The following is a 24,020-nucleotide window of genomic DNA, read 5'->3' as shown; positions in this document are numbered from 1 at the left end:
ACCAGAACCCATCTAACCTAATCCCCACCAGAACCAAGCCGCCAAATTAATAACCCTTCAAAAAAATAAGCCTTTCGGTCATCCGCTAAATTTAGTACACTTAAGGTAACCATGGTAATCATGGAAATTCTACACTACTGTTATTGGTTTTTTGATAGTGAATTTCCCCCCGTTAATCAATGTCTAAAGAATAATTTGATGAATGTAGAGCAGGTGTAAGAAGATATTTTCGTGAGCTGGATGTGAAGATAAAAATATTAGCATGTTATTTCTTGGGAATTAAATAAATTAAACTCATTGTTAAAGCGACCCCCTCCTGCAGATCGAATCAATGCAAATTCATTTGAGCTGTGAAGTCTGAAACTGTTTGATTTTCGCAGAAGGCAGAATCTTATTTAATCAATTCCATTTCGTTTATAAATCTTTAATGTTGATATTTCATTCAGACAAATGTCAAACTACGATATTTTGTTGAGACGGGAAATGCTGTAGACTCTTGATTGTGTCAAACAGTTATTAGAGAGAAGAACGAAGAAGAATTTTCTCAACTTATTAAAATGAAATGGTACATCGTTTTATATATGAACATCTTTGTGTCCTACTGCAATTGCCTATCTCTCAAGACAGACCTTAATCCAAAATGGAAAGCTCGTTTAGAAACAGAATTTACAAAAGCGAAACATTTCAATGTTGTTCCTGTGAAGACAGGAGACATCGCAACGACATTCAGATCAAATCTTGTCCGGATGTTGTTTTCTAAAATGTTGGAATTAGAGAAAGTACGTCAACGATTACAAGTAGCTTACAATCAACGTTCATATAACCCAGATTTCAAATTTCTGGATGCTCGTAAAGAGATCAACATGACAAGAGTAGTAAACAGTTTTTCCAATGAATTAAAAGTGAGTTGGAATCAGAGCTTTGTTTATGTCCCTTACAATATTTACGATCGAAGTGAGGAGATTCTCACGGCAGCCAAATACACAAAAGAGTTGGATGAAGTTTTTATTGAGAATCGTGATCAAGATGAAACGACCACTTGGCAACATTTTGGAAGCGTGACTGGATTATGGAGAAATTTCCCTGGATTATGGAAAGATACATATACGTGAGTTGCTTTAGGTATGGAGGGGGTATGGATACTTACAATGGCACCAATAGGAGTGTTATTTGGAGCTTTAGACTAAAACACCAATTCCTTCGATTTGAAATCTACTTTTATTTATAATCGATTTAAACACCCCTTTCTCAACACAACGGAAAGACATATCAAAAGAGAATCAAACCTTTTCATAACGCAAAACTGAAAACGTCCATTTTTAAAACTTTTTTTTTGATTTCATTTTCAGGGAAGAAATCTCATCATCCACAAGGTAAGCCCTCTGTCTGTTTCCTGTCATGAATAACATTATTGAATTGGACTTTTCCGGGGATAACCGATTCGGTAATGCTGAAAAACATGTAAAATTTCTGAGATATTTAATCCAAAAAATACAGGTTATATTTTACGACACTGGTAGAATCGAAATAGATCGCTCCATTCGAAAAATCCCCCCGAATGTCCCTTCATTCCATACGCAATACCCAAAAATTGCTCAACGGTCCATTGAGACTCGATTTGTAGAATAGTTTTCAGTTTACTCAATAAGGAATTATGTTACAAAAGGTCGCCATGTCACCACCTAATTAGAAATTTACCCTAAAGTTTCAGCGCCCCACTTGAGATTCAAGGAAAAAGATTGCACCCAAAGACCATCTCCACTGGATTTTGACTTTGAAACAATATAGTTTCCATCCCCCATCGAGACTTCGATAGAAATCTTCAAGCCCTCTGTGGAAAAAATTCTCACCGGGGCTGTGAGACAGGGGTGTTACAAAGGCGTGGACTTGAAGGATGTAAAATTAGTGATTTTGTAGGACTTTATATAGTCTATGGAGAGAATAAATTGAAATAAAGGCAACCTGCTTTCGAATAGCTTTTATACATGTTTAATAGACCAACGTGAAGTAGGAAATCAAGATGTAAAAGGGTCACAAATTTCTCTAAATTCTAAAAAATACAATCGAAATAAAACCTTTCTATATGGGAAAAAATTCAAACAACTTGCTTCGTATGAGGAAAATAAAAAAATAACCTTAAGCTACCGCGCCTAACAAGGCTTGCGGTAACTGTGGGAACACATAAAGAAAGAACCGAATTTCGATAAACATTGGAAAAATAATTGAGTGTCTTCAATTCTTATGTTTGCTTCAGAGAAAGAAATTTATGAGCTGATAAATGTTAACTGGACCATAAGGTGCATACTTTTAAAGAAAGGGAAAACTTTCCCAAGGAAAACATGATGATTAAATAACAAAACTGGTTTGAAAATGAAGTGTTTGTAAGTTTGCACTATACTTCAAAATAAACATAGATTTTGTATGGTGTGGTTGAGATATTCCATGAAAAACTAGAATGCGACTTTTGGAAATGCTTCCCATCCTTGTTTGTCTGTCGTTATATTGTCACTTTGGATGTCACCAGCTTGCATTTGCATCCAAACCATGGAACCGTGAACACGCAGGTTCATCAATGTTAAAAACGCCATCCAAATGGGCGGAAGGGTTCCGTCAGACATACTACCAACAAAAGGAAGGGCCAGAAGCAACACACCAGGTCATAGAAGTACCCACTGTCGACGTTTTCGAACTGTTCGCAACTCGATTAACAAGGACTTTACTATCCAAGGAGTACGCATTGGAGAGAATAAAGCAAGGTGCAATCCACTCTTATAAAACGTTCCATTTCAATCCACATTTCAAATACCTCGATTCAACTAAGGTGAAAAACATGACACAAAAAGTGGTACAGTTTTCAACACATTTTAACATAAGTTATAACACCAGTTTTGTGCATGTCCCCGTTGAGATTTATGATCGTAGTGAAGAAGTAGTGGCTGCATCTATTTTTACCAAGGCATTAGATCAAGTGTTCATTGCGAATCGAGCCAACGACAAACAACTGGTTTCCGCCTGGCAACATTTCGGAAGTTCATCTGGTTTGTGGAGAAATTTCCCTGGTAAAGAAAGGGACAGATACACGTAAGAATTCAGTTACCAGAGTTGGTGATTTTTGTGGGGAAAAAGTGTCGATTAATGAAACAAAACTGTTTGAAGAAAGTGAATATTGTTGTTAAGCTCAGTTGTAGAATATCCCTAGAATGTGAAGCTGTAAAGGGGACCATTCAAAAAGTACACACGCTAATCGGTGAAAACTGACCACCCTCATGTACGCTCTCGCCCCCCTTGCGTACGTACGCTCTTAATATCACCCCATCAGGAACGATTTGAGGTAGTAGTTTTTGTGTTTTTGTTAATGAAATATTCACTACATCTAACCAAACCTTGGCTGAATTTTCGTTCTATTATTTAAAACTGTCACAGCGTACGTACATTTCCATCCGAACTCCTCCTCCCCATGTACACTTTTGGTGGTACCCTCCCCTCCCCCTAGAGCGTATGTACCTTTTGAATGGCCCCAAGAGTGCTCTTGAATATGTGATATTTTGAACTCGACGACTAGTTCACCTATTTCATCTGTAAGCATTGCACCTTTCTTTTTCTGTAGGTTCGAAATTTCAAGGTCAACAAGGTAAGAAAAGTCCATTTAATTAGAAAGCATAACATAATTGTTGAATTTGGATATAAAATACCTATGCATTAAACGGTCAATTTAGTAAGAGTAAGTAAGTAAACACCTCACTCACTTTGAAAATTGGCCAAAAAATTGTTCCCAGTACCACTTAATGAACCAGCCCAATTTGAAAAGTTAGAGTAAATTCTCATTTTCATCGGGAGTATGGCACTAGAGGTTTGATAGGTTTTCTGAAACACTCCCAAAAGGGTACTTGATACTCAGGAACTAAATAGGCGAAACAAGTGGGGGCAATCCATGGAAGAAGTGGCGCCCAAAGAAGAGAGACAGTCAGACAAAAGGGAGCCTTCGAGTCGCCTTCGTGACTGCGCTCGCAAACTTGCTACTAATCTCGTTGAAGATTTTTTTGCACCTAACAATCTTTAAGGATTCACTCTATCTTTTAGTTAGACGATAGATCTAGATATTGGTGTTAAATTAAATTTCCGATAATGCTTTTTACTAGGAACAAAAACAAAAAGCAACACTTATTTCCTAAATAGTTATCAGTTCCATGCAGGGAAAGGATATAATAGGGGAAAACTTTTATTCGGTGCATATAAAGAGACTACTGGCGCGAAGTAGCAGTGATTGAAATGTAAACAACCGGTCCAAATGCTTAGTATCTTACCGAAACAGAAAAATGAGTTTTGGTAGATTTAAATAGAAATGGATCGTTTTCGATTGTGATTTATAGATTGGATATTTCTACAAGCGAATCAAGGGGAGGGAAAATAGTGGTTTCCAATTCAAAAGAGTTTTTTTTGCTTTTTTGAAGTAGGTCAAGGATAAAGGACGAAGATATAAAAAATACTTTTGATTGATTTGTAAAATAGGTTACTGAAGAAAAAGATGTGAATAATAAAGAAGTAGAAGTCTAAAAATGAGATTAATTCCCATTTTTTCCAATTTATCAAACATATAAGGTCTTCGGCCATAAGAAATGATTTAGCCGATTGAAAACTAGTAAGGAGCTTTATAAAATTATTGGCATTTTATGAATTAGTGGTAATGTTCGGAGAGACTTGGTTTCTGGTCATTCTTTACACCAGTGTGGTTATAGCAACTCAAGCAAATGGCGACTGTCTTGGTGAACCTTATTGCATTCAAGGTTTCCTAAACTCATTTGGTCACCTCAAAAACCGTTTCTCACGGAGTATTAGAGAAGGAAAAACAATGCAAAAATATTTACATCCTTCAGGAATATGTCGAACATTTGTTGATGATTTGTATTCATTATTGAAGGAAAAACAGGATGAGGTTGATAATATTAAACAAGGGGCGCAAGACTTGGAAGAGAGTTATTTATTTGATGAAGAAATTGAACCTTTTAATTACTTCCATCGCAAAAATGACCCTCCGAACCTTGTTGGAATCCATATCCCTTTCTCCTTACAAGTAGCAGTCAACATTACACGGAGTCACGTACAAGTTCCAACCGAGATCTTCAAAAACGACAAACAAGTGTTGAACAATGCACGGATGAGTGAGGGTCTGGATGAAACATTCATGAGCAACTATGCGAAAGACCCGGCCCTTTTGTGGCAATATTTTTGTAGTGAGGCTGGTGTTCACCGTGTCTTCCCTGGAGAAAAGTAAGTTGTTGAAAATCTTAGTTCTTGAAGATAACATCGTTTGACCGCGTCGATAGATTCCACCCTTTGACGTCATGAATCACGAAGATCACGCATGGTTAGTTCAAGATTGCATTCCAGCTAAGCCCGGTTGAAAATCAAAGTCAGTAACATTTCTCTCTGTATAGGTAGGAAATACTATTGGCTGTCGTGCGAATTTAAGCTGCTTTGCATTCAAAATAAAACATCAGAAATAAGGCCTTTGCAATTACTTGAAATTATCGCATGTCAGACGGTGTCATACGAGTAAGAAACCCATGTCTCACAGCCCCAATTGAACTTTTTTCCACAGCGAGGATAAATCCCAATGGGGATAGAAATTCTATTGTTTTTAAGTGCAATTTTTTTACATTGAATTTTGAATTGGGATAAAATCAAAGTCAATTTCCCTCCAGGGAAGAAATTTTAGCCAATTTTCAAGTGGGGCTAGGGTCCCAGCGGGTATAATATTTGCGATGTCCTTTATCTACTAACTAGTTTCCAAAATATGGCCTTAGGATCTTTGGATTATTTATACAGTAAGGCCTCAGATTATTTGCTTCTCCTCGGTGTACATTGTGAAAGGTTCTCTCTAATAGATTTAATCTAACATTCTAATATAATATATTTTCGTATCCGGCTACTAGGGAAAAGGTTTTGATCTACTAAATATTGACATATCTCATTTATAACTTTTCTAAGATTTTGATAAGATTGGAAACTTCTAAAAAGTTTTCAAATTCGTGCTTTTATCTCTTACTTCACTTGATAGAATCTACGAAAGGGGAAAGCACTTATCACTAAAACTTGACTTATGAGCAACCTCAAAAATGAAAGATAAAGGTGTCATCTCATTTCTTTGGTGAAATGGAGGTGAACCCTCATGGTTAAACAGAAAATCTTCTTATTTTGAAAAGGTGCAAAGAAAATGAAATGGTAAAATAAAAAAGAAGAAAATTAAGTCAAAATAAAAAGATTTTGAGGTCAAACTTGATACGAATCTTAGGATAGAAAACATTTTGATGATGAAGATCTGTAGAGCAAATATTTTGACGAATTGATATCAATTAAAGGAAATGCTTTTGAAGGTATCACAAATGCAAACATTACGAAAAATGAAATTTGTTATGCTTTTGTTCACCTTAATAATCACAAAACATCAAACTCAATGCAGCAAAATATTGGAAGAAATCGGTGTTTTAAACACTGCTCGCCATTTACAAACAGAATCGCAAACACGACATTCTATAAGACTTACCATTGATCCTAAAAAACTCACCACGAGATTCAAAGAGGGCTTACAGAGATCACTCAAACCTTTTAACGATAATTTAAAAGCCATACAACGAAGAGCGGAGAAACTTTACTCCGAACATCAAAGCATCGAATTAAAGGACAGATACTATTATCACCGTCGTATCAATTACGATCTTCCAGTCAGAAAGGTGATCTCATTTTCTGATAATACCAACATCAATGTAAACGAGAGTTTCATGCAAGTACCGACCGACGTATATGATCAAAACAAACTACTTGTCAATCAAGTCATCTGGTCCAAACGTCTGGATGCAATATTCCAAGAACAGTACGATTCAAATCCACAATTCTCTTGGCAATATGTTGGCTTCACAACAGGCGCTACCAGACAATACCCTGGATCACACTTGGTGAAAGAGTAAGCTATAATTTTCTCACAAATAACTGAATAAATCCGTAGTATTGAGTGAGAGGTTTACACTTCAGTTTTATAGCACATAGCCGCTACTGTCAATTGAAGTATTGTTCATGTTTACGTTAGTGTTAGTAGTTCATTTTTCCTCTACATAACATCAGTGTTTCGATGTATGTATGTACTGTGTAATCGCAGTAGAGGCGATGTAATTATCAGCGTTGTCATATTTCTACCCGCACCAAGCTGCGGGTAGAAATGGATTGCAAAAAACTTGATTTTTTTTCTTGATATTAGGTTTGGATGAATATAGCTTTAACAAAAGAGCTCTATGATTCGCTTAACCAAATTAACCAATTGCAAGACAAATCAAGACATGGCGTTATAAATCCAGATTTAGACACACCATGGACATAGACTACTAGTAGTAATTTTCAGCGAAAAGGGCTTACGCAGATATTTCATGTTTTTAGAAAAACAAAAGGTCATCTGTTCGTATCTAACCGACTCAGAAGAATCTGCTCGGAGACCAATTTCTTCAACAATTTCTCTGATTGGAGCTTCATGTAAGGGTTACGAGCCGGGAAGTATCTTATCCATTTGGTGGACTAACTTTCTTGGGGTTTTTCTTGTTCCTTATGGTAATAAGAATATTTTAAGCTTCTGGGCCACCTGGATTTCTCACCTGGGTATCCATAATGGCGGATTTTTGGTCATGTGACCCCTGTAGGCAAAACTGAAATTTTTTCCAAACCAAATATAGGCTTATCATATATCAATCGATCGGAAATTTGATACTGATTAATTTTGAGATAAAAAGTTAGGTCCGAAAATTTTCCTATCTCGGGATATAAATCACTTTCGTTTTCTCAGGTTTGGCTGCAGTTGTAGGCGGGCTTTCATGGAGTGAGGCAATTCTTTTAGTAATATCTCAAGAAATATGCTTTTAAACATATCAAAACTTTATGTGCTCCTAGAAAAGGCATTAAAAATTGTTTTTGCAAATTTTCAATAAGTTTGCAGTAAAAATGTGTATTTTGCAGACCAGAGTACAATTTCCTTACCTTACCCTTTTCTCTCAAAATTGGCCTTTTTGTCTGAAATGAATGAGTGAAATGATTCTTAATAAGGTTTAGAGCCACTCGATTCTTTATATTATACTCAGAGAGGTATTTGGGGAATATATAAGGGCTAAATGTGTCTGGTCAGCACTTTATAAGCATGTTTTTTTGGTAAGATTTGATCCCAAAAACGGTGAAATTTCCAAGTTGTCACTCAAAGATTTGACAAAGTCTCTCATTGTATCTCGACATTAAACAAAGTTGAACCTTATTCCTTAGTTTGACACATGCAAAGAATTAAGAATACATGTAAATCGTTGTGTGTATTTTACAGACCAGAATTAAGTGCTTCTAAGTGGTTATATTGCTCTAAAATGTTTAGACTTACCACGGGAAAACCCGAGCTGGAGAATTTTACTGAGAATAATCCGTCAAAATCCTCTAATTCTTATATCTTTATTATTCATGCATGTAACGAGACATCTGTGTAGCCTGGCTTTGAGACTTCGAGAAGTGCTTAAAAATTCCAGAACTACGTAGCTATCAAAGCATAAAATTTTGATGAAATTAGTCTGGCTTTGAGCTCACTAAGCCTGGATAACCTTGTATACGGGAGACGTCAGACGCTTATTATGTATGTATTATTTTCCAAAAAAAGAACAAAGCCTGAAAGTTTTTATTTCTTGCATGCTTGCTAGACACTAGCACAGATTTGTCACACAGTCGTTGAATGGCCTGTAGAGTTTCTGTCCACCCAACGACCCTCACGTGGTATGGGTTAGTCCTAGAAAAGTAGCATTTACTTTTCATTAAGTGAAACACAGCACCGAGTTGGAGCTAGTCCTGATCTCCTAGACGACGGTCAATACTTGGTACACTACTGTGCCTTCACATGGGATAAATCATAACTGGACGTCTGTCTTCCATTGTGTTTTTGAAGTGAGCTTCGTTGCCGCCTGCATTTTAAAATTGGTATAAAAAATCCGATAATATTCCAATGCTATTTCTTTGAATTACAGGTAAAATGATTGATAGATAGCTTGATAGCTTGAAAATTCTATACTTTAATCGTAGAAATTTTAGCGAAACTAATTTTTGCGTGTATATTAGCGAGTCAGAAAAATCTTGATTTTTTTGGATTTATTTTAGCGAATCACGATTTCGAAAAATTTCGCGTAGATAAATTTTATCGAATACTTAGCGTGGATTAATTTTGGCGAGGGCAATGATTTTGGAGAAAAAATCAATGTACGAAATGTTTCCCTGAAAAAAGTTTCATCCTTTTCAATGCATTCACATGTCTTTGTAACACATTTCTTGACTGAGAACGGATAAACTCGGAAATTTACGCGCCCATCCCCGGTTACTAGTTTTTGAAAAATAATGAAAATGATAAAAAATGAAAGAAAAACATACTGAATTTATATAGCGTATCAGCTTTTCGAAAAATTTCGCGCGGAAAAATTTTAGCGATCTGTCGATTCGGCGTGTTTTAGCGAGATTTATTTTAGCGAAAATAGGGAAAACTTGCTAAAACGCTAAAATTAGTCTCACTAAAATTTCTACGATTAAAGTATATTAATACGCTAAAACGTGTGTGTTTACAACGTTTTGTAAAAAGTTTTCAAAAATCTAACAAAGCTCTGCAAAGCCTCCTTCATGACGTTGAACTTTTTTCTCCTTTCTTTTATAAAATCAAAAGCTTCTCATCAATCGGCAGCTATCTTTCTTCCATTAGGGTTTTTTAGATGTATAGCGATTTTATGGATTGGGACACGGAGCGTGCGACGCTGCGCATACGGCTAGTTACTCTTAAGTCACAAAATGATCATTTTCAAATTTTTCATACGCTGAAATAGAGAATTTCAACTGCGTGTATACTTTTGAATCACTTTTGTCATTCCAATTAGTTTTCTTATTGATTTGAAAAAAAAGTATGCCAAAGTTGAGAGCCTGTGTCATAAGAATATCATAATTTGAATTTAGAAATATTAGTCGGAGTTTTGACAAATGACGATGATTTCGCATCTGTTATCTTTGTTATGATATAGATAAAAGACTTGAGAAGAGTAGAACAGCAGAGACTTTTGTCGAAGTTTTGACGTTGTTAGCAAGGTATTCCCAAGGTAGATCATCAAAATTTATTGTTTCATTCTATGTTTTAACGAGGCGGCTACGAAGGTAGCAGTGCTTTCTACGAAAATACGAAGGAGAAGGATGATGTCCAGTCGTTTATATGTTTATGTTCTGAGGAAGCCACAGAAACCAGATGATTATAAATAAAACCTTAAAACCTCATGAGGGGAAAGGAAAATGTAATCACCGTCAGCAAGCCATGTCCAAAACAAATAAGAATTTTAAAATCAAGATTTCTTAATATTATACTTAGATTTTTGTAAGAAAACGAGGATAATTTTGACATGTAGCTTAAGAGGAAAAGGGAAGCATTATTTTATGTGGCAATAATAACTTCTTGAAAGCGCTTTTAGTTAAAATTTCTAGAGTCTGGCTTCTTCAACCAGCTGAAGGTGTTGCATTCATGTAGTTAAAGCGGATATACAATGATGCATTGGACCATTATACGCCTCTTATAATTGTAACAGTAGCCAGCATAGCCCCGAGCAGGTTCACAAATATAGCTCTATCACTAGGCTTCCATTACAATGGCCTAGGCTTATCGTCTCTAGAAGCCATATTATGCCGAATTTTGTGGCCCTACAGACAAAACAGATTCTAAGCCCTCTAAATCTCGTTACATGCATGAATATTAAAGATAAAGGAATTGGTGCAATTTGACGGATTAAACTCAGTAAGTTTTCGGGTATTTCTGTAGTAATCCTAAGCGCTTTAGGACAAGACAAGCTCCTAGAAGCACTTAAATCTGGTCTGTAAAATACACACTGTAACGATTTACATTATTCATAATTCTTTGCATTAGTCAATCTAACGAACAGAAGGTTCTCATTTAATGTTAAGATGCAATGAGAGAATTTTCGATTAATTGTTTGGAAATTTCACCGTTTTCGGGATCATGTCTTACCGTAAATCATACTTATAAAGTGCTGACCAGACACATTTAGCCCTTTTGTTGCTAAGTACCCCTTTTGTTGCAAAGTACCCCTCTGAGTGAGATTACGAAGAAGTAATTGGCCCTAAACCCTGTTGGGAAACATTTCACTCATTCATTTCAGAGAAAAAGGCCAATTTTGAGAGAAAAAGATCTTTTTTCTACGGTAAGGAAATTGTACTCAGGTCTGTAAAATACAGGTTTTTACTGAAAACTTATTGAAAATTTGCAAAAACAATTTTTAATGCCTTTTCTAGGAGCACATAAAGTTTTGATATGTTTAAAAGCATATTTCTTGAGATATTACTAAAAGAATTGCCTCACTCCATGAAAGCCCGCCTACAACTGCAGCCAAACCTGAGAAAACGAAAGTGATTTATATCCCGAGATAGGAAAATTTTCGGACCTAACTTTTTATCTCAAAATTAATCAGTATCAAATTTCCGATCGATTGATATATGATAAGCCTATATTTGGTTTGGAAAAAATTTCAGTTTTGCCTACAGGGGTCACATGACCAAAAATCCGCCATTATGGATACCCAGGTGAGAAATCCAGGTGGCCCAGAAGCTTAAAATATTCTTATTACCATAAGGAACAAGAAAAACCCCAAGAAAGTTAGTCCACCAAATGGATAAGATACTTCCCGGCTCGTACCTGTATATGTACTGATATGTCAGGCGTTCAATTCCACAGGGTCATCGATGAATATTAAGGAGTCTAATTAGTCTGTGACAGTCATTTGGAAGGCTAATACCAACGATTCAATAAATATACGAAGTATTTTAAGATGAAGATCATTTTACAAAATAGAAAAAGAGAAAAAAACCAAAAATGTCGTTCTTCATCGACAAAGAAAGAAATTAAGAAGAAAACGTGAACGAGTGAGAAGCCAGAAGAAGATAACATATTTCTCATTGCGATTCGATCAGGCTCGCCCTAAACGCATATGTTTATGCTTACGGAATAGAAAACTAAAGATTTCTGGTAATTTGAAACAAGTCTCTTTTGTAGACCCTCCTCTAATCCGAAATTGAAATGAAAAACTGATTAAATAAAGACATAAATTAGACTAATTAAGAAGATTAGAAGGGAAATAGGAGCTGGATTATTGTTTCACCGGTAAAAAGCTTTCTACTTTTTAGTAGAAACTGTTTGAAATTGAAGTTAGTGTCTTCGTTACTGTAAATAAATGTACGAGGAAAATATGAGAACACATAAATAATGAATTATTTGGTAGTTGCTAGGACAAAACATTATATAATGATACATTAAAAAAATATGCTTGGTTAACTATCACAGTATTGAAACATTTTGATAATTATTCAACAACCATTCGCTTTTTTTTTGAAGAAGAAGAAGAAGAAGAAGAAGGAAGAAGAGAAAACAGAAGATTAACATTGGAAAAAAAATGTTCTCGACGATAAGTTTTTGAGAGCAAGTCAAGCAGTCGTTATTGGAGGCACTAAAGATAACTTTTTTTTCAGCCAAGACCAAAGGAAAAAGACCGTCGTTGATGTTTGAGAAAATTCAACAGATACATACAGATCATATCAAACTCGCGAAGTTGTGAAAAAGAAGTCAAAAGCTTTCTCTTTTTTTAATGAAGTTTCGTGGGAATGAAAAAGAGAAGGGATGCAATGGTCCAACAACATTGAACAAACAGTGAGAAGGGCGTCCTTTTTGAAAGAAGAAACGCCACGGGTGGTTATTGCTTTTCAATCTTTTTTAATGAAGAAGTTGAAGGAAAAAGAATCAATCAGTTTATAAGTTTAGAAAAACTCACTTCATTTTCTATATATTGATTGCTTTGGAATGACATTGTTGAAGTTGAAAGAGAGAATTCTGTTGGAATTGACCTTACGAAATTTTGGAATTTGTTGATCAGTCAAAAACTTATTTGTCATTATGGGCAAGAAGCATATTCAAATGTTCATTCGACATCTTCACATGATGTGCATTTGGTATGTCAAATTAACAATCCTAATTCATTATTGTCAAAGCGTGAATAGCAGTATGATCGGAAGTTTGGATCAAATGTTTAAGGTGGAGAAATTCGAACAAATTTACACAAATAACCGCAAAGAAGTTTTCCAAATGAAGGAAGTCAAAGTTGGTGAATTATCGCAAAAATATGGGTCAGACTTACGCGCGTTTTTACTGTCCCACATTAATGAACTCATGGAAATCAAGAGAACTTCACAATTTCTTGAACAGAAGTACACTTATGATCCCCTTTTGAAACCTTTTTATCAGTTTAACGATAAAGACCCGAATCCTGACCGCTTGGAGATCAGTTATTCAACAGAATTCAACGTTAACATCAATAACAGTTTTGTGCAAGTACCAACTGAAATCTTTCGTAACCATACTACCATTTTGAATGAGATAAATTGGTCCAAAGGTTTAGATGAAGTATTCAGAAGAAATTACGAACGTAATCCAACGTTACAATGGCAATATATCGGTAAAGAGACAGGGGTGATGCGAACATATCCAGGTGTAAAGTAAGTAAGATTTTGGGTTGATCGAGTCATTGCTAAGTCCTTCAATCCAGAAATTATATTTCAAATGGTTGAGCATTTACAATTTTTTCTTTCCTGTAGTAACCTTTATTTGATCTTTGACGCTTATAGAAGGAATTTATTGGGGAAGGTGGATTCCATATCAACATGGAACACAAATTTCTTTTGTCCTTTGCGCAATTCATTTCCTTCTTACTAAGTTCTACAGTGAGAGTCGCACATTGACTGCAAAGTCAATAACCAAGATATGACTGCTGGCAATGATGATATACCAAACAGAAAATTTATAGTGAATTTGTGAGAGTGATAACGCTGCTTTCAAATTTATAAACTTAAAGACAGTTAGTGTGAATTTATATTCTGCGAACTCGTCATTTTTACACCTTATTTCTTTTATAAAAAATTTAAGACCTAAAATTTTCTATTTAGACTGTTTCAGCACATATTGTGACATAATAGACAAAATATTCTAGAAGGTCTTTCTCATGAATTATATACAAACTACACAGATTTTATTCGTTGAAAAAGATCGAAGAAGGTAGAAAAGGAATATTGATTTTTAAGATAGGACACCCTTAACATATGGTAGGAATCGTATAAGAAATAAGAAAAGTTCGAAAGATTTGAAATAATTAGACACTTTAAATACATGTTACAGTGGAGTCTCAATAACTCGAACACGTTCGGAGAACTAAAACTTGTTCGAGTTATACCGTTATACAATATTCGAGGTTGTTAGCAGAAGAGGCAGTAATATTTGTTCATGTAATGGAAACATCCGAGCTACGAAGATTCTACTGTATGTCGAAACTTCGCGAAACTTTCATTGCAACAATTCTACCACTGTCCTATGTTTTAGCACTTGTCTTTTTCCACGGTTAAAGAACAAAGGCACAGTATATAAAGAGAAATTTGATTTTTTATTACAGAACGATGTTTAGGAGTCAGGGTTTTCTGTTATAAAAATCGTTTATCACAATCAGTTTATTTATCTATTTATTTGAAAATATTAGAACGACATAAAATCATGGCTGCGATTTCAATCTTGATTGATGAAAGTAGATTGTGTTCCTGTTCAGTACAAATGAAATATTTTATTTTCCCCTTCAAAATTTTCCTCCATGTTCTTAAAGAAGATAGATGTTCCATTGAGGTTTGAGACCTAAAATACATTTTGAAATTGCAATGGTCTTTTTCTTTTTCCCATAAATTAGATTTGTTTTTTTTGCGAGAAAGGTTTACTTGGTTGAAGAATGTTGTTTCTTACATTTTTGTAAGGATGAGAACATTCCTTTTTAAGACTTAGTTTTTGCAATGAAGTATATAATTTTCAAAATTCTTTATAAAATATGAGGCGATATTTGTTTAGCATGAAAGCCCGAGGAAAACGTTTGTGATGAATGGTACAGGTTATTAGGGCTAAGATAACAAAAAATATTTATTAAAATAAAACAGAAAGATTTGTATGAAAAGAGGAAAATGAAAATGGAAAAGTCTAGATTGCCAACAAAACAACTTTGATTTAGTTGGTGGTGAACGTTTGGAAAAGATCGAATCCACCATCATGGAAAAACGTTTGATAATCTTTCTGTATTGGATTTTGACAAGATTTACAGTGAATATGGAATGCAGTACTGAAGACCTTGTAAAGAACACCTTTCAAATCGTAAAACACCACGCATACCAAAATACTATACAAAATACATTAACGAAAGGGTTGGTGATAGAACAGTCCATTGATTTGGAAAATATCAGTGTATCATTTGAAAGTGATTTACGCGCATTACTGATGCCACGAACCAATCTACTAAACAACATCAAATATAAAGCTAGAGAGCTGATAGACAATTACAAATGTGACCCGGATATAGAAAATTTCAACTACTTCAACCGAAGATATCTACCTCCGAACCCTGTACAAATCCATCCACAATTTTCAGAAGAAGTTCCTGTTGCCATCAATCGCAGTCATGTTCAATGTTCGACTGAGATCTTTCAAGGGTCCAAAGTTGTTTTGAACATCGCCAAAGCGACCGAAATGCTAGATGAAGTTTACCGCACAAATTACGCTCAAGAGCCAACTCTTTTGTGGCAGTTCTTTTGTAGCACAATAGGCACACATCGGGCTTTTCCTGGTAAAAAGTATGTAGTTTTGCCGGTGTATGGAAATGATCTTTATTAGGAATGGATATTTGCAAACGAGTCTCTCTGTTTTTTTTTGTATCTGCTTCCTTACTCTTTGTCCAACATGTTTCTATTTTTAATGGCACGAATAAATCGATCCATTAAGCTTCACTGTGGAAATTAAAGCAATGACATTTCTTCTTCATATCATCCAGGGGATTAGGTCTAATTATTTGAAGAGGGAATTATTGCCAATATCGGGGATAAATTCATCAAAATTTACATCCACAAGTTTTCAGAGTACTGCACTCATCTTTTCATTGTCATGTTAATCTAATATACACATTAGTGCCAATTTTATCCAATAATATCGATCGAAACAACAATAAAGTGAAAACGTGTAAAGAAAGAAACCAAAGAGTTTGAAAACAATCATCTATTAATTAAACAGATAAATTGGGATTTGTTGCATTGGATCTTGAGGTCTGAAAACAAAACAACATTTTCATTTCTAAACATAAGGCGAAATACCATGAGTAAGGATCAAATGAATGTTATGTTACGAAGCACATTTAGAGAGAATAATCTAAAGAAAGTCTGTTCACTAATACACAAATGAACCGTATCGTATTTTCTTTATTGATAGCTCGAACCGGAAGATCGATTTATACGACTGCAGACGTCGATTATGGTACAACCAAGCCATCAATTCTCCCAAAGATGTGGTCATTCTAATGGACATGTCCGGATCAATGACTGGTGCTCATTTCAAAATCTCAAAACTAATCGTCCAATCACTGCTCGATACTTTACAACAAGATGACTTTTTCAACGTTCTCTACTTCAACCAAGCAACAGGCTTTCTTATCGATTGTTTAAATGACACACTAGCCCAAGCGACCTCTTACAATAAGAATCAATTCAAACAAGCAGTAACCAGGCTACAATCACCGAAATCAGTTGCCAATTTCCCTACAGCACTGAAGAAAGCTTTTCGCTTGATTAACAAGGTAGATAATGAAACAAACAAACGAATATGTTTTGAAACCTGAATGTAATTGAACAAATTTTTAAAAGAAAGCAATCAAGGTATCCAAATGACTTTAACAATGATGAAACGATGAAAACCACAGCATGCCATAAGATTGCTATTACTTTTGCTATAATTCCAGATAATTCACGATATTCAAGTCGTAAAGTTTTTTATAGAAACATCACGTTTTGCCAGTAATGGCAAATTTAAGCTAGAGAGAAATTTGCCACTACTGACAAAAATAGTGGTGTTTGCCGTGGAAAACATAAAACGAAATAAAAATCAGAGATGCCAAAATATTTAAAACAGAAAGATTTCAAGTATTCTGTAATCCAGCAAGTGAAATTCTCTGTCCGCCACTCCTCATCTTGTTTTAGTGTAATTCTAATGCCTAATTTTAATAGATATATTTTGCCTCTATTTTTTACCGCAGGTTTCGACACACCGAGCCACGTCTTCATCGAGCTGCAACAAAGTCATCATGCTCATCTCAGACGGTATTGATTTTGATGAACACACACATGAAATATTGGACGATGAGAATGCAGAGAAAGAAGTCGTTATCTTCTCTTACATCGTTGGTCAGTCTACCGATGAAGGACGGGCGGAGATGAAAGATATTGCATGTCAGAGTGGCGGTGAACATTATGATTTCCCAACCGTCGGTAAGCTCGTTTCCTTTCATCTTGCGTATTGCAAGGAGTATATACTATCGTACCAGAATTGAGCTTGATTCCTTTGCAAACGTGGCCCTTTTGATAATTTTGAATCTCAAATGCCCAATAAAGGCCTCAAACCGTTTATAAATTTATCAAAAATAAAGTTACAAAACCAAAAGTTTCTTATTTTGCATTACGTAGTCCGATTTTAGTACAGATTTTTGCCTTATATACAGGAGTACAGTTTGCTAACTTCACACAATATATGTTGCTTCCTGGGTTTGTTTTTAACTAAAAATATCTCGTTAATTTAGTAAAAGAAAATGATTATGATTATGATCAAGTTACTCACTACGCATCTCTTTTTTAACAGGCAATGTCTTAGACGGAGTGCTAAAGTACCAAAAACGTTTAAGTCAACCGCTGGGCCAGAGTTTGGATGATCACGTGATTTTCACACCTTTATATCTCGATGGATCGGGGTTAGGGATGATGACCACTATATCCACAGCTGTATTCAGCAACAAAAATGGTAGCGATACCCGAGAGCTGATTGGTGTAGCTGGAATGGATATTGTTGTCTCGTTGCTACAACAACAATACCCTGTCCAAAAGATGGGCGTTTTCGGACATGCTTTTGCGATCAACAATAATGGTTTGTTTTTAATGCACCCCAAGTTTAAAGACCAGTCAGGTTATTTGCCTGACCCAGCCACCGTTTATTTGGACGAAGTTGAATTTACTACCAATCCATCAAAAGGGATCGAGTTAAAACGAGCTATGATCAACAACGAGACGGGATGTATGAGTGCCGAAGCTGATTGGCTGTTTCCCAAGCATTCCAGTCAACGGGTGGTCCGTTTAAACAATACCTATTGTTATCGACCAATGGAAAAGACTCCTTTCTTCGCAGGTGTTTCTATGCCACAACAAAACGCTATACAGATGGTGGCTGATAAAACGAAAGCTCATTTATTCCGTCGATCAGGTATCAATGCGTTACATTCTGATGATCCGAATGTCATCATTGAAGTTGCTGAATGGTCTTTTTGTGACATTCGAACGGAAGGTGAAAAGAAACAACCCGCTTCCATCAAGTATTATCCAACAGCTGAAGACTTGTATCAGTACTTGAAAAACAATGATGAAGATCTAGACGAAAAATGTGACGAGGAGATGTTGTTAACTTTACTTCTATCAGCATCAGTGGTCGCAAACTTCACCAGAGATCACTGGTCTGTTGAAGAGCTCACTCATAACAACATCACTGACGCTTATATTATCACCTCCTCCGGTTTCACCTACATCTTATCGACAGATGTCAACAATACTAAACGATTGGATCGAGACATCTTTGAAGAGATTCGATTCACACATCCCGCATCATTCTACCAAAAAGAATTTCATAATCAGCTGACTTTCAGCGTCGACATCAAATCAGGAAAACCACAGAATCTCCATGATAAAGAGGTTTTCAATGACGAGGAGATTGGGAATATAGCGATTGGTAAATCAGTTTACACGGGAGATGAAAATACGATGCTTGGAGTCGTCGGAATGTCAGTCCGAGTGGATTTTATGAATCGAATCATGCACGAGGCTGCACAAAATATCACTGATTCTGATTGCAGTAAAAATTCGTCACAAAAATGTTACTTAATTGATGAAAATGGGTATATTGTTGCTACAAATAGACCAGTTAATCGGGTCGGTTATTTTCTTGGTTGGTATGAAGGCCAACTCATCGAGGACATGGAAAAAAGAGAAATTTTGGAAGTGCGAGAATACAACGATACACAAGCAGAATGTCCACAACAATCGGATACTTCATCCTCCTCTCCAGCTAATATCTTGAAAACATTTTACTACACTGTCTTTCAGTTAGTATACAACGTGTTGGCACATACATTAGCAATCACGTGGTGGATGTTGACTAGCCTACTGACCGTCAGTATGAACGCTATTGGGGTTTCAGCGGCTAGTAGAAATGTCAGTTGTACCAAAACTATCGAAATCTATTTACTTAAAAACAGAAGTATTGATACAGAGGGAGCTTTTAATTGCTCCTCTAATTGCAGTCAAAAATATATCATCCAAAGTATTCCAGATACTAACTTAGCTCAGGTCATAATAAATAACAATTGCCGTGGGGCTGACGAATGTCCATTATTTTCAAAAAACAATGAGCCGAAACGGACAAGGGATCTCACTGTATGTGAGCAGCCTCTTCGCTATCGAAGGGCTTTGTCAGTTTGTTATAAATTGACTGGAGAAGACAAACGAGCGTGTTTTGATGTTAATGAGAACAAAGAATCGAACATTATCATTTATCTTATCGTATTCATTTCCATCTGTTTTGCAATCATTATAGCGATTAGTTTTAATATGTATTTTCGTAAATATTTTCATGGCAGGTGTATGTAAGATATCTAAAGGATAATTCTTAATTCTTGTGCCAATTCTTAAAAAAATGGAAAGGGAATGCTGCTTTCCTTAAGCATTGGACCAATGTTTGATTGAGATTTCATACATTAAAGGAAAAATACTCGGCGCACAGATATGGCATGTGAGAGTGAAGGAAAGCGATAAATATTTGGAGGGGTCTGGACACACCGGCAGCTATTTTAGTGCAAAAGAATGTATTAGCAATACCTTTACAAGTTTAATCTTATGCGATTCTGATAAGACATTCTATTAATATTCTGTTTCGACATCAATTACCAGTGCTCCAACTCAAAAGCAGGTTCCCTAAAAGTAAAGAAATTTCTTATAGTTAATTTATTTTAAAGTATATTTTCCATTATGTAGATACTGTAAATTTTATTTATATAAAGCACCACTGTTGCATCGTTGCATTTAGAAAAAAATATTTTCATGAAGTTTGTTTAATAACAATATATTATACTGTATTTTGAAAAGAGTGAAACTAATAATTAACTGACCGTTCATACCTGTTATGCTCATAAGCCAATAATGACGTTCCATAATTGTGATACACCAGTTGTTGAATTTAGACAATCTCTTTTCTAATTTCACTTTATCTTTTATATACACTGGAAACAAGATGGACAAGTAATGATATAAAAGTAAGCAAAAGATCCAGTAAAAAAATGTTCAGGAAGAAGATCTAGAAGAACCCCAAAAACAAACATTCAGAAAACGATCTTTCAAAACCTGTACTGTCCTACACGTTTCTTATTGACTAAAAATAGAGTGTTTTGACAAAAATTTGGGTTAATTTCTAAAGTTACAAAAAAGGTTAATTTTTGCGATCCAGTAATTATTTTTAATTTTGGTGAGAATTAGGCAATTTTGAAGAAATTCGCCGATTAGTTAGAGTCAAATATAATATCACTACAGTCATAAAATTACGAGCCATAGAAAAAAGAAAACCTTGGGACAGGATAAATTTTGATTGTTGATTGTTGAGTTGATTCAAATAATTCTAATCAAAACAATTAACTAAAAATTATATCTAAGTACAGATTTACAAGACAATTTTGGTTGAAATCCTTGTGTCGAAAAAAGGAAAGCTTCCTTCAGCGTTCCTTTACACTGGCGCTTGGATTTGCCGATGACATTGACTATAGTGAATTAAATAAAATTGTTAGCAGTGATTCCCAAGAACAATGTACAAGAAAACATAAATGACACTTTATATAAAAAAGATGAAAAATAACAATCAATATAATATTCATGTGTGATTTTTTCGTTTTATGATGGTAGTTCAGGTAATCCGAATTCATCGACTTTGACACCATCCTGTGTAAAAAAATTGCAAATATTGTATTTAAAACTAAAATGAAACTAAAGTGAAATAAACCAACCAAAAAGGTATCATCAATATGATCTCTCTCTAAAAATTTAACAAAATGAATGAAATGAAGGGGAACAAAACTTTGTCTCATTTTTCATGACCAGCTTTTACCTTAGTTTTGGAACCAGAAGTGTCAGTTTCACCAGGAAGTGTTCCTGGAACAGAAGGTGCACTGGAAGCTTCATCTAAATATGCTGCATCATCTTCCAAAAACATATCATCACCCAAAGCATCCAATTCTAAACATTATGGAAAAATGAAATAATTTGGAAATGTTACAAAGAGCCATTTGTCCTGAAGCTGATCACAAGAGGAGATGAGAAATGTTGACATCGCTACTTTCTTAAGAGATTCTCTTGTCAGAAACAGGCCATGTGTATCAATGAAGGTAGAGAGTCAATCATCATGCTTCTATAACACTCTGCCTGGAAGTATTTGGGATTCAAACACATTATTTTCACCATTCGCAAAATTTCAAATCTCAAATGTAGAACGAATAACTTGCTATATATTCACAGACCTTGTATATTTTTGAAATACTTGTTAAAGAGATTAGGAGCCCAAAAACGTAGATTAAGTAATTTGTTATTTTATTGATTTTGTAGCTCTAAGAAAGACTTTTGGAGAATGTGAATAAAACTGGCTGTTACCATCCACACATGGCGAAGGTTTTTCCACAAACAAACATAACGTTTTCTTTTTAAAGTAGAGTCTAAGAATCTATAAACAATCAAGCAGATCTTTTGGCATACCAGCATCAAGGTCAGCATCGTCCATTTCAGGCATTCCATAAGTTCTTCCTAATGCATCTTGTACTTCATTGGCTTGGTCTAACATATCTTCCATGTCGTCTTGTAAGTCCTAAAGACACAAAAACGTGCTAATGTACACACTTTTTTTTGATGAAATTACATTTTCTAGTGGTCACTTTATTTTTTAACTAACAAGGTAGTAAATACTGAATAAACTTTTAGCAATTTTTACAGTTCAACAGAATAACACGAAGAATAAGTAAAAAGGATTTCACCTCAATTTGATCAATGTCAACTTTTTTGTATTCTTTTTTCATTTGTTTGACACCTAATTTCATTGCATCCACCTGAAATGAAGAAAAAACACATCTATTAGACAAAATACAATTTATGCTTCTAATACTTTCCTTTTTGAAACCACATTTTTGTGATGATTATCAGTTTTGTGATAAAACCTATTTAGTATAAAATCAAGTCAAATAATATATTAGTCAATATTGGAATCACAATAAATAATTAATAATTCTACTAATTAAAGAAGATTCGCTCTATTTATGCTCAACATTTAAAAAAATAGTATGAAACTTACAGTAGTTTTTGTATCTTTGAGTGTCTGAGTAGCGAAATTGGCTTGCTCCATATTGAAGGATTGGTTTCTAAGATTTTCCAGTTGACTTTCATACCTAGAAAAAATTAGTACTTAATATTTGAACATCTGACATGAACCATGATTGATAGAATGGAATTTATTTGATATTTTTCTGAGGAAAAATTATTCTTTGTATATTGCTTCCACCTACAGTGAAGCTAAGCTAACCAGTTCCTCGTTATCAAGTTATCCCCTTTAAAAAAGTCAAAAGTCAAATTTTCTATCTTACATCTTTTTCTGCTTCAGGACTCTCATAGCTTTCTGCTTTACCATATTCTGAAAGAGAAAACTAATTATTAGGAGAATAAAAACTTTCAAACCTTTTAGAAACAAATATCATAAAGCAAGACTATAAATATGATAAAAAGGATTATGGGAAATGAAATCATGAAAAATACCTTTGATGGGCCTTCTCTCATTTTTTTCATCTGCTCTTTGTATTTCATCAATTCTTTGTCCAGCATGCTAATTTTCTTCTGAATTGATTCTCCTCGGCTATCAACCTAAAGATAATTTTTATGTAACCAAAAATTAGTTGAGGTCACAAATTTTACTCAGCGTGACAGGAATTACAATCACTAATTAGGTTTTATCAAAAAATTAGCAAGATTTAAACATTCTTTTTGATTTTTAAAAATTCATTTACAGGGGACAATCTCAAAAAGTAGACTCTTTTGAAATTTGTGTAGTTTTTTCAATACCATGCTTTCACTCTTTATAAATTCTTGAAACAAAATGTTAACCCTAATCTAACCAGATCTAACAAATCTTGTAGACAATATTAAATTAATTAATAAACTTACAGTATTGATACAATCCGTAAGATTAGGAGGTGGAGCTTTGGGTTTTCCTGTTCCAAAAATTCTATTCATTTTAATTTCTATCTAAAAGTAAGAATGAAATTTTTTCATTAAACTTTCAGATGGTTTTACAATATATACATTTCGGCCTTATAACTTTGAGCACATTTATAGTTTACGATTACCAATTTTATGACATACACCTTGAAGAAATAGGGAGATTACGCTTAATTTGTAATATAAATCTCTAAAGTCCATTTGCTGTAAGTGTGAACTAATCTTTTTTTTTGCTTGCCAATTTTCAACAAATGTATCAACCTAACTCTACTATACTAAAAAAAACTCAGAGCACTTTAACCTTTGTATACAATTATTTTAAAAAGTTTAAAAAATAACAATGAAAATTTTAAGAAGAAAAAATTAAACTTTCTTTTATTTTTTTCATGAGCCTTCCTATTGTATATGAATACCCTGATTGGCGAGCATGAAGAAATAGAAGAAGAAAAACTAAAAAATTCAATCCCAGGAAAATTTTAGTTGTATTTTGTATACAATCACCATGATATTGATTGTTTTAT

The 24,020-nt window shown here is 34.6% G+C and overlaps 2 protein-coding genes across 7 annotated transcripts; one reads left to right on the top strand and one right to left on the bottom strand.

The window, feature by feature from the left end:
* Positions 1-447: 447 nt before the first annotated feature.
* LOC136799525 (voltage-dependent calcium channel subunit alpha-2/delta-3-like) lies at positions 448-20,063 on the top strand. 6 transcript variants are annotated; one of them, XM_067056243.1, is made up of 5 exons: positions 448-1,108; positions 1,350-1,373; positions 16,379-16,742; positions 17,199-17,430; positions 17,798-20,063. In XM_067056243.1, the coding sequence occupies exons 1-5, from the start codon at positions 558-560 to the stop codon at positions 19,846-19,848; spliced, it is 3,222 nt and encodes a 1,073-aa protein (XP_066912344.1). In that variant the 5' UTR covers positions 448-557; the 3' UTR covers positions 19,849-20,063. The 6 variants fall into 6 exon arrangements, with proteins under 6 accessions (XP_066912344.1, XP_066912345.1, XP_066912341.1 ...); XM_067056244.1 differs by having other exon boundaries at positions 997-1,122; positions 17,798-20,062; XM_067056240.1 differs by lacking the exons at positions 448-1,108; positions 1,350-1,373 and adding an exon at positions 4,059-5,268.
* Positions 20,064-20,829: 766 nt separating this feature from the next.
* On the bottom strand, positions 20,830-23,560 carry LOC136799526 (charged multivesicular body protein 5-like). The gene is made up of 8 exons (XM_067056245.1): positions 23,446-23,560; positions 23,041-23,145; positions 22,872-22,918; positions 22,583-22,676; positions 22,269-22,340; positions 21,994-22,102; positions 21,353-21,480; positions 20,830-21,186 (listed from the first exon to the last, which is right to left on the bottom strand). The coding sequence occupies exons 1-8, from the start codon at positions 23,512-23,514 to the stop codon at positions 21,139-21,141; spliced, it is 672 nt and encodes a 223-aa protein (XP_066912346.1). The 5' UTR covers positions 23,515-23,560; the 3' UTR covers positions 20,830-21,138.
* Between the last annotated feature and the right edge of the window lie 460 nt (positions 23,561-24,020).

The sequence above is a fragment of the Clytia hemisphaerica genome, unplaced genomic scaffold (assembly GCF_902728285.1).
Source record: "Clytia hemisphaerica strain Z4C2 unplaced genomic scaffold, Clytia hemisphaerica genome assembly, whole genome shotgun sequence".
Classification (NCBI taxonomy): Eukaryota; Metazoa; Cnidaria; class Hydrozoa; order Leptothecata; family Clytiidae; genus Clytia; species Clytia hemisphaerica.
Note: the sequence above shows the minus strand (reverse complement) of the source record. Positions and strands in the feature narration are given on the sequence as shown.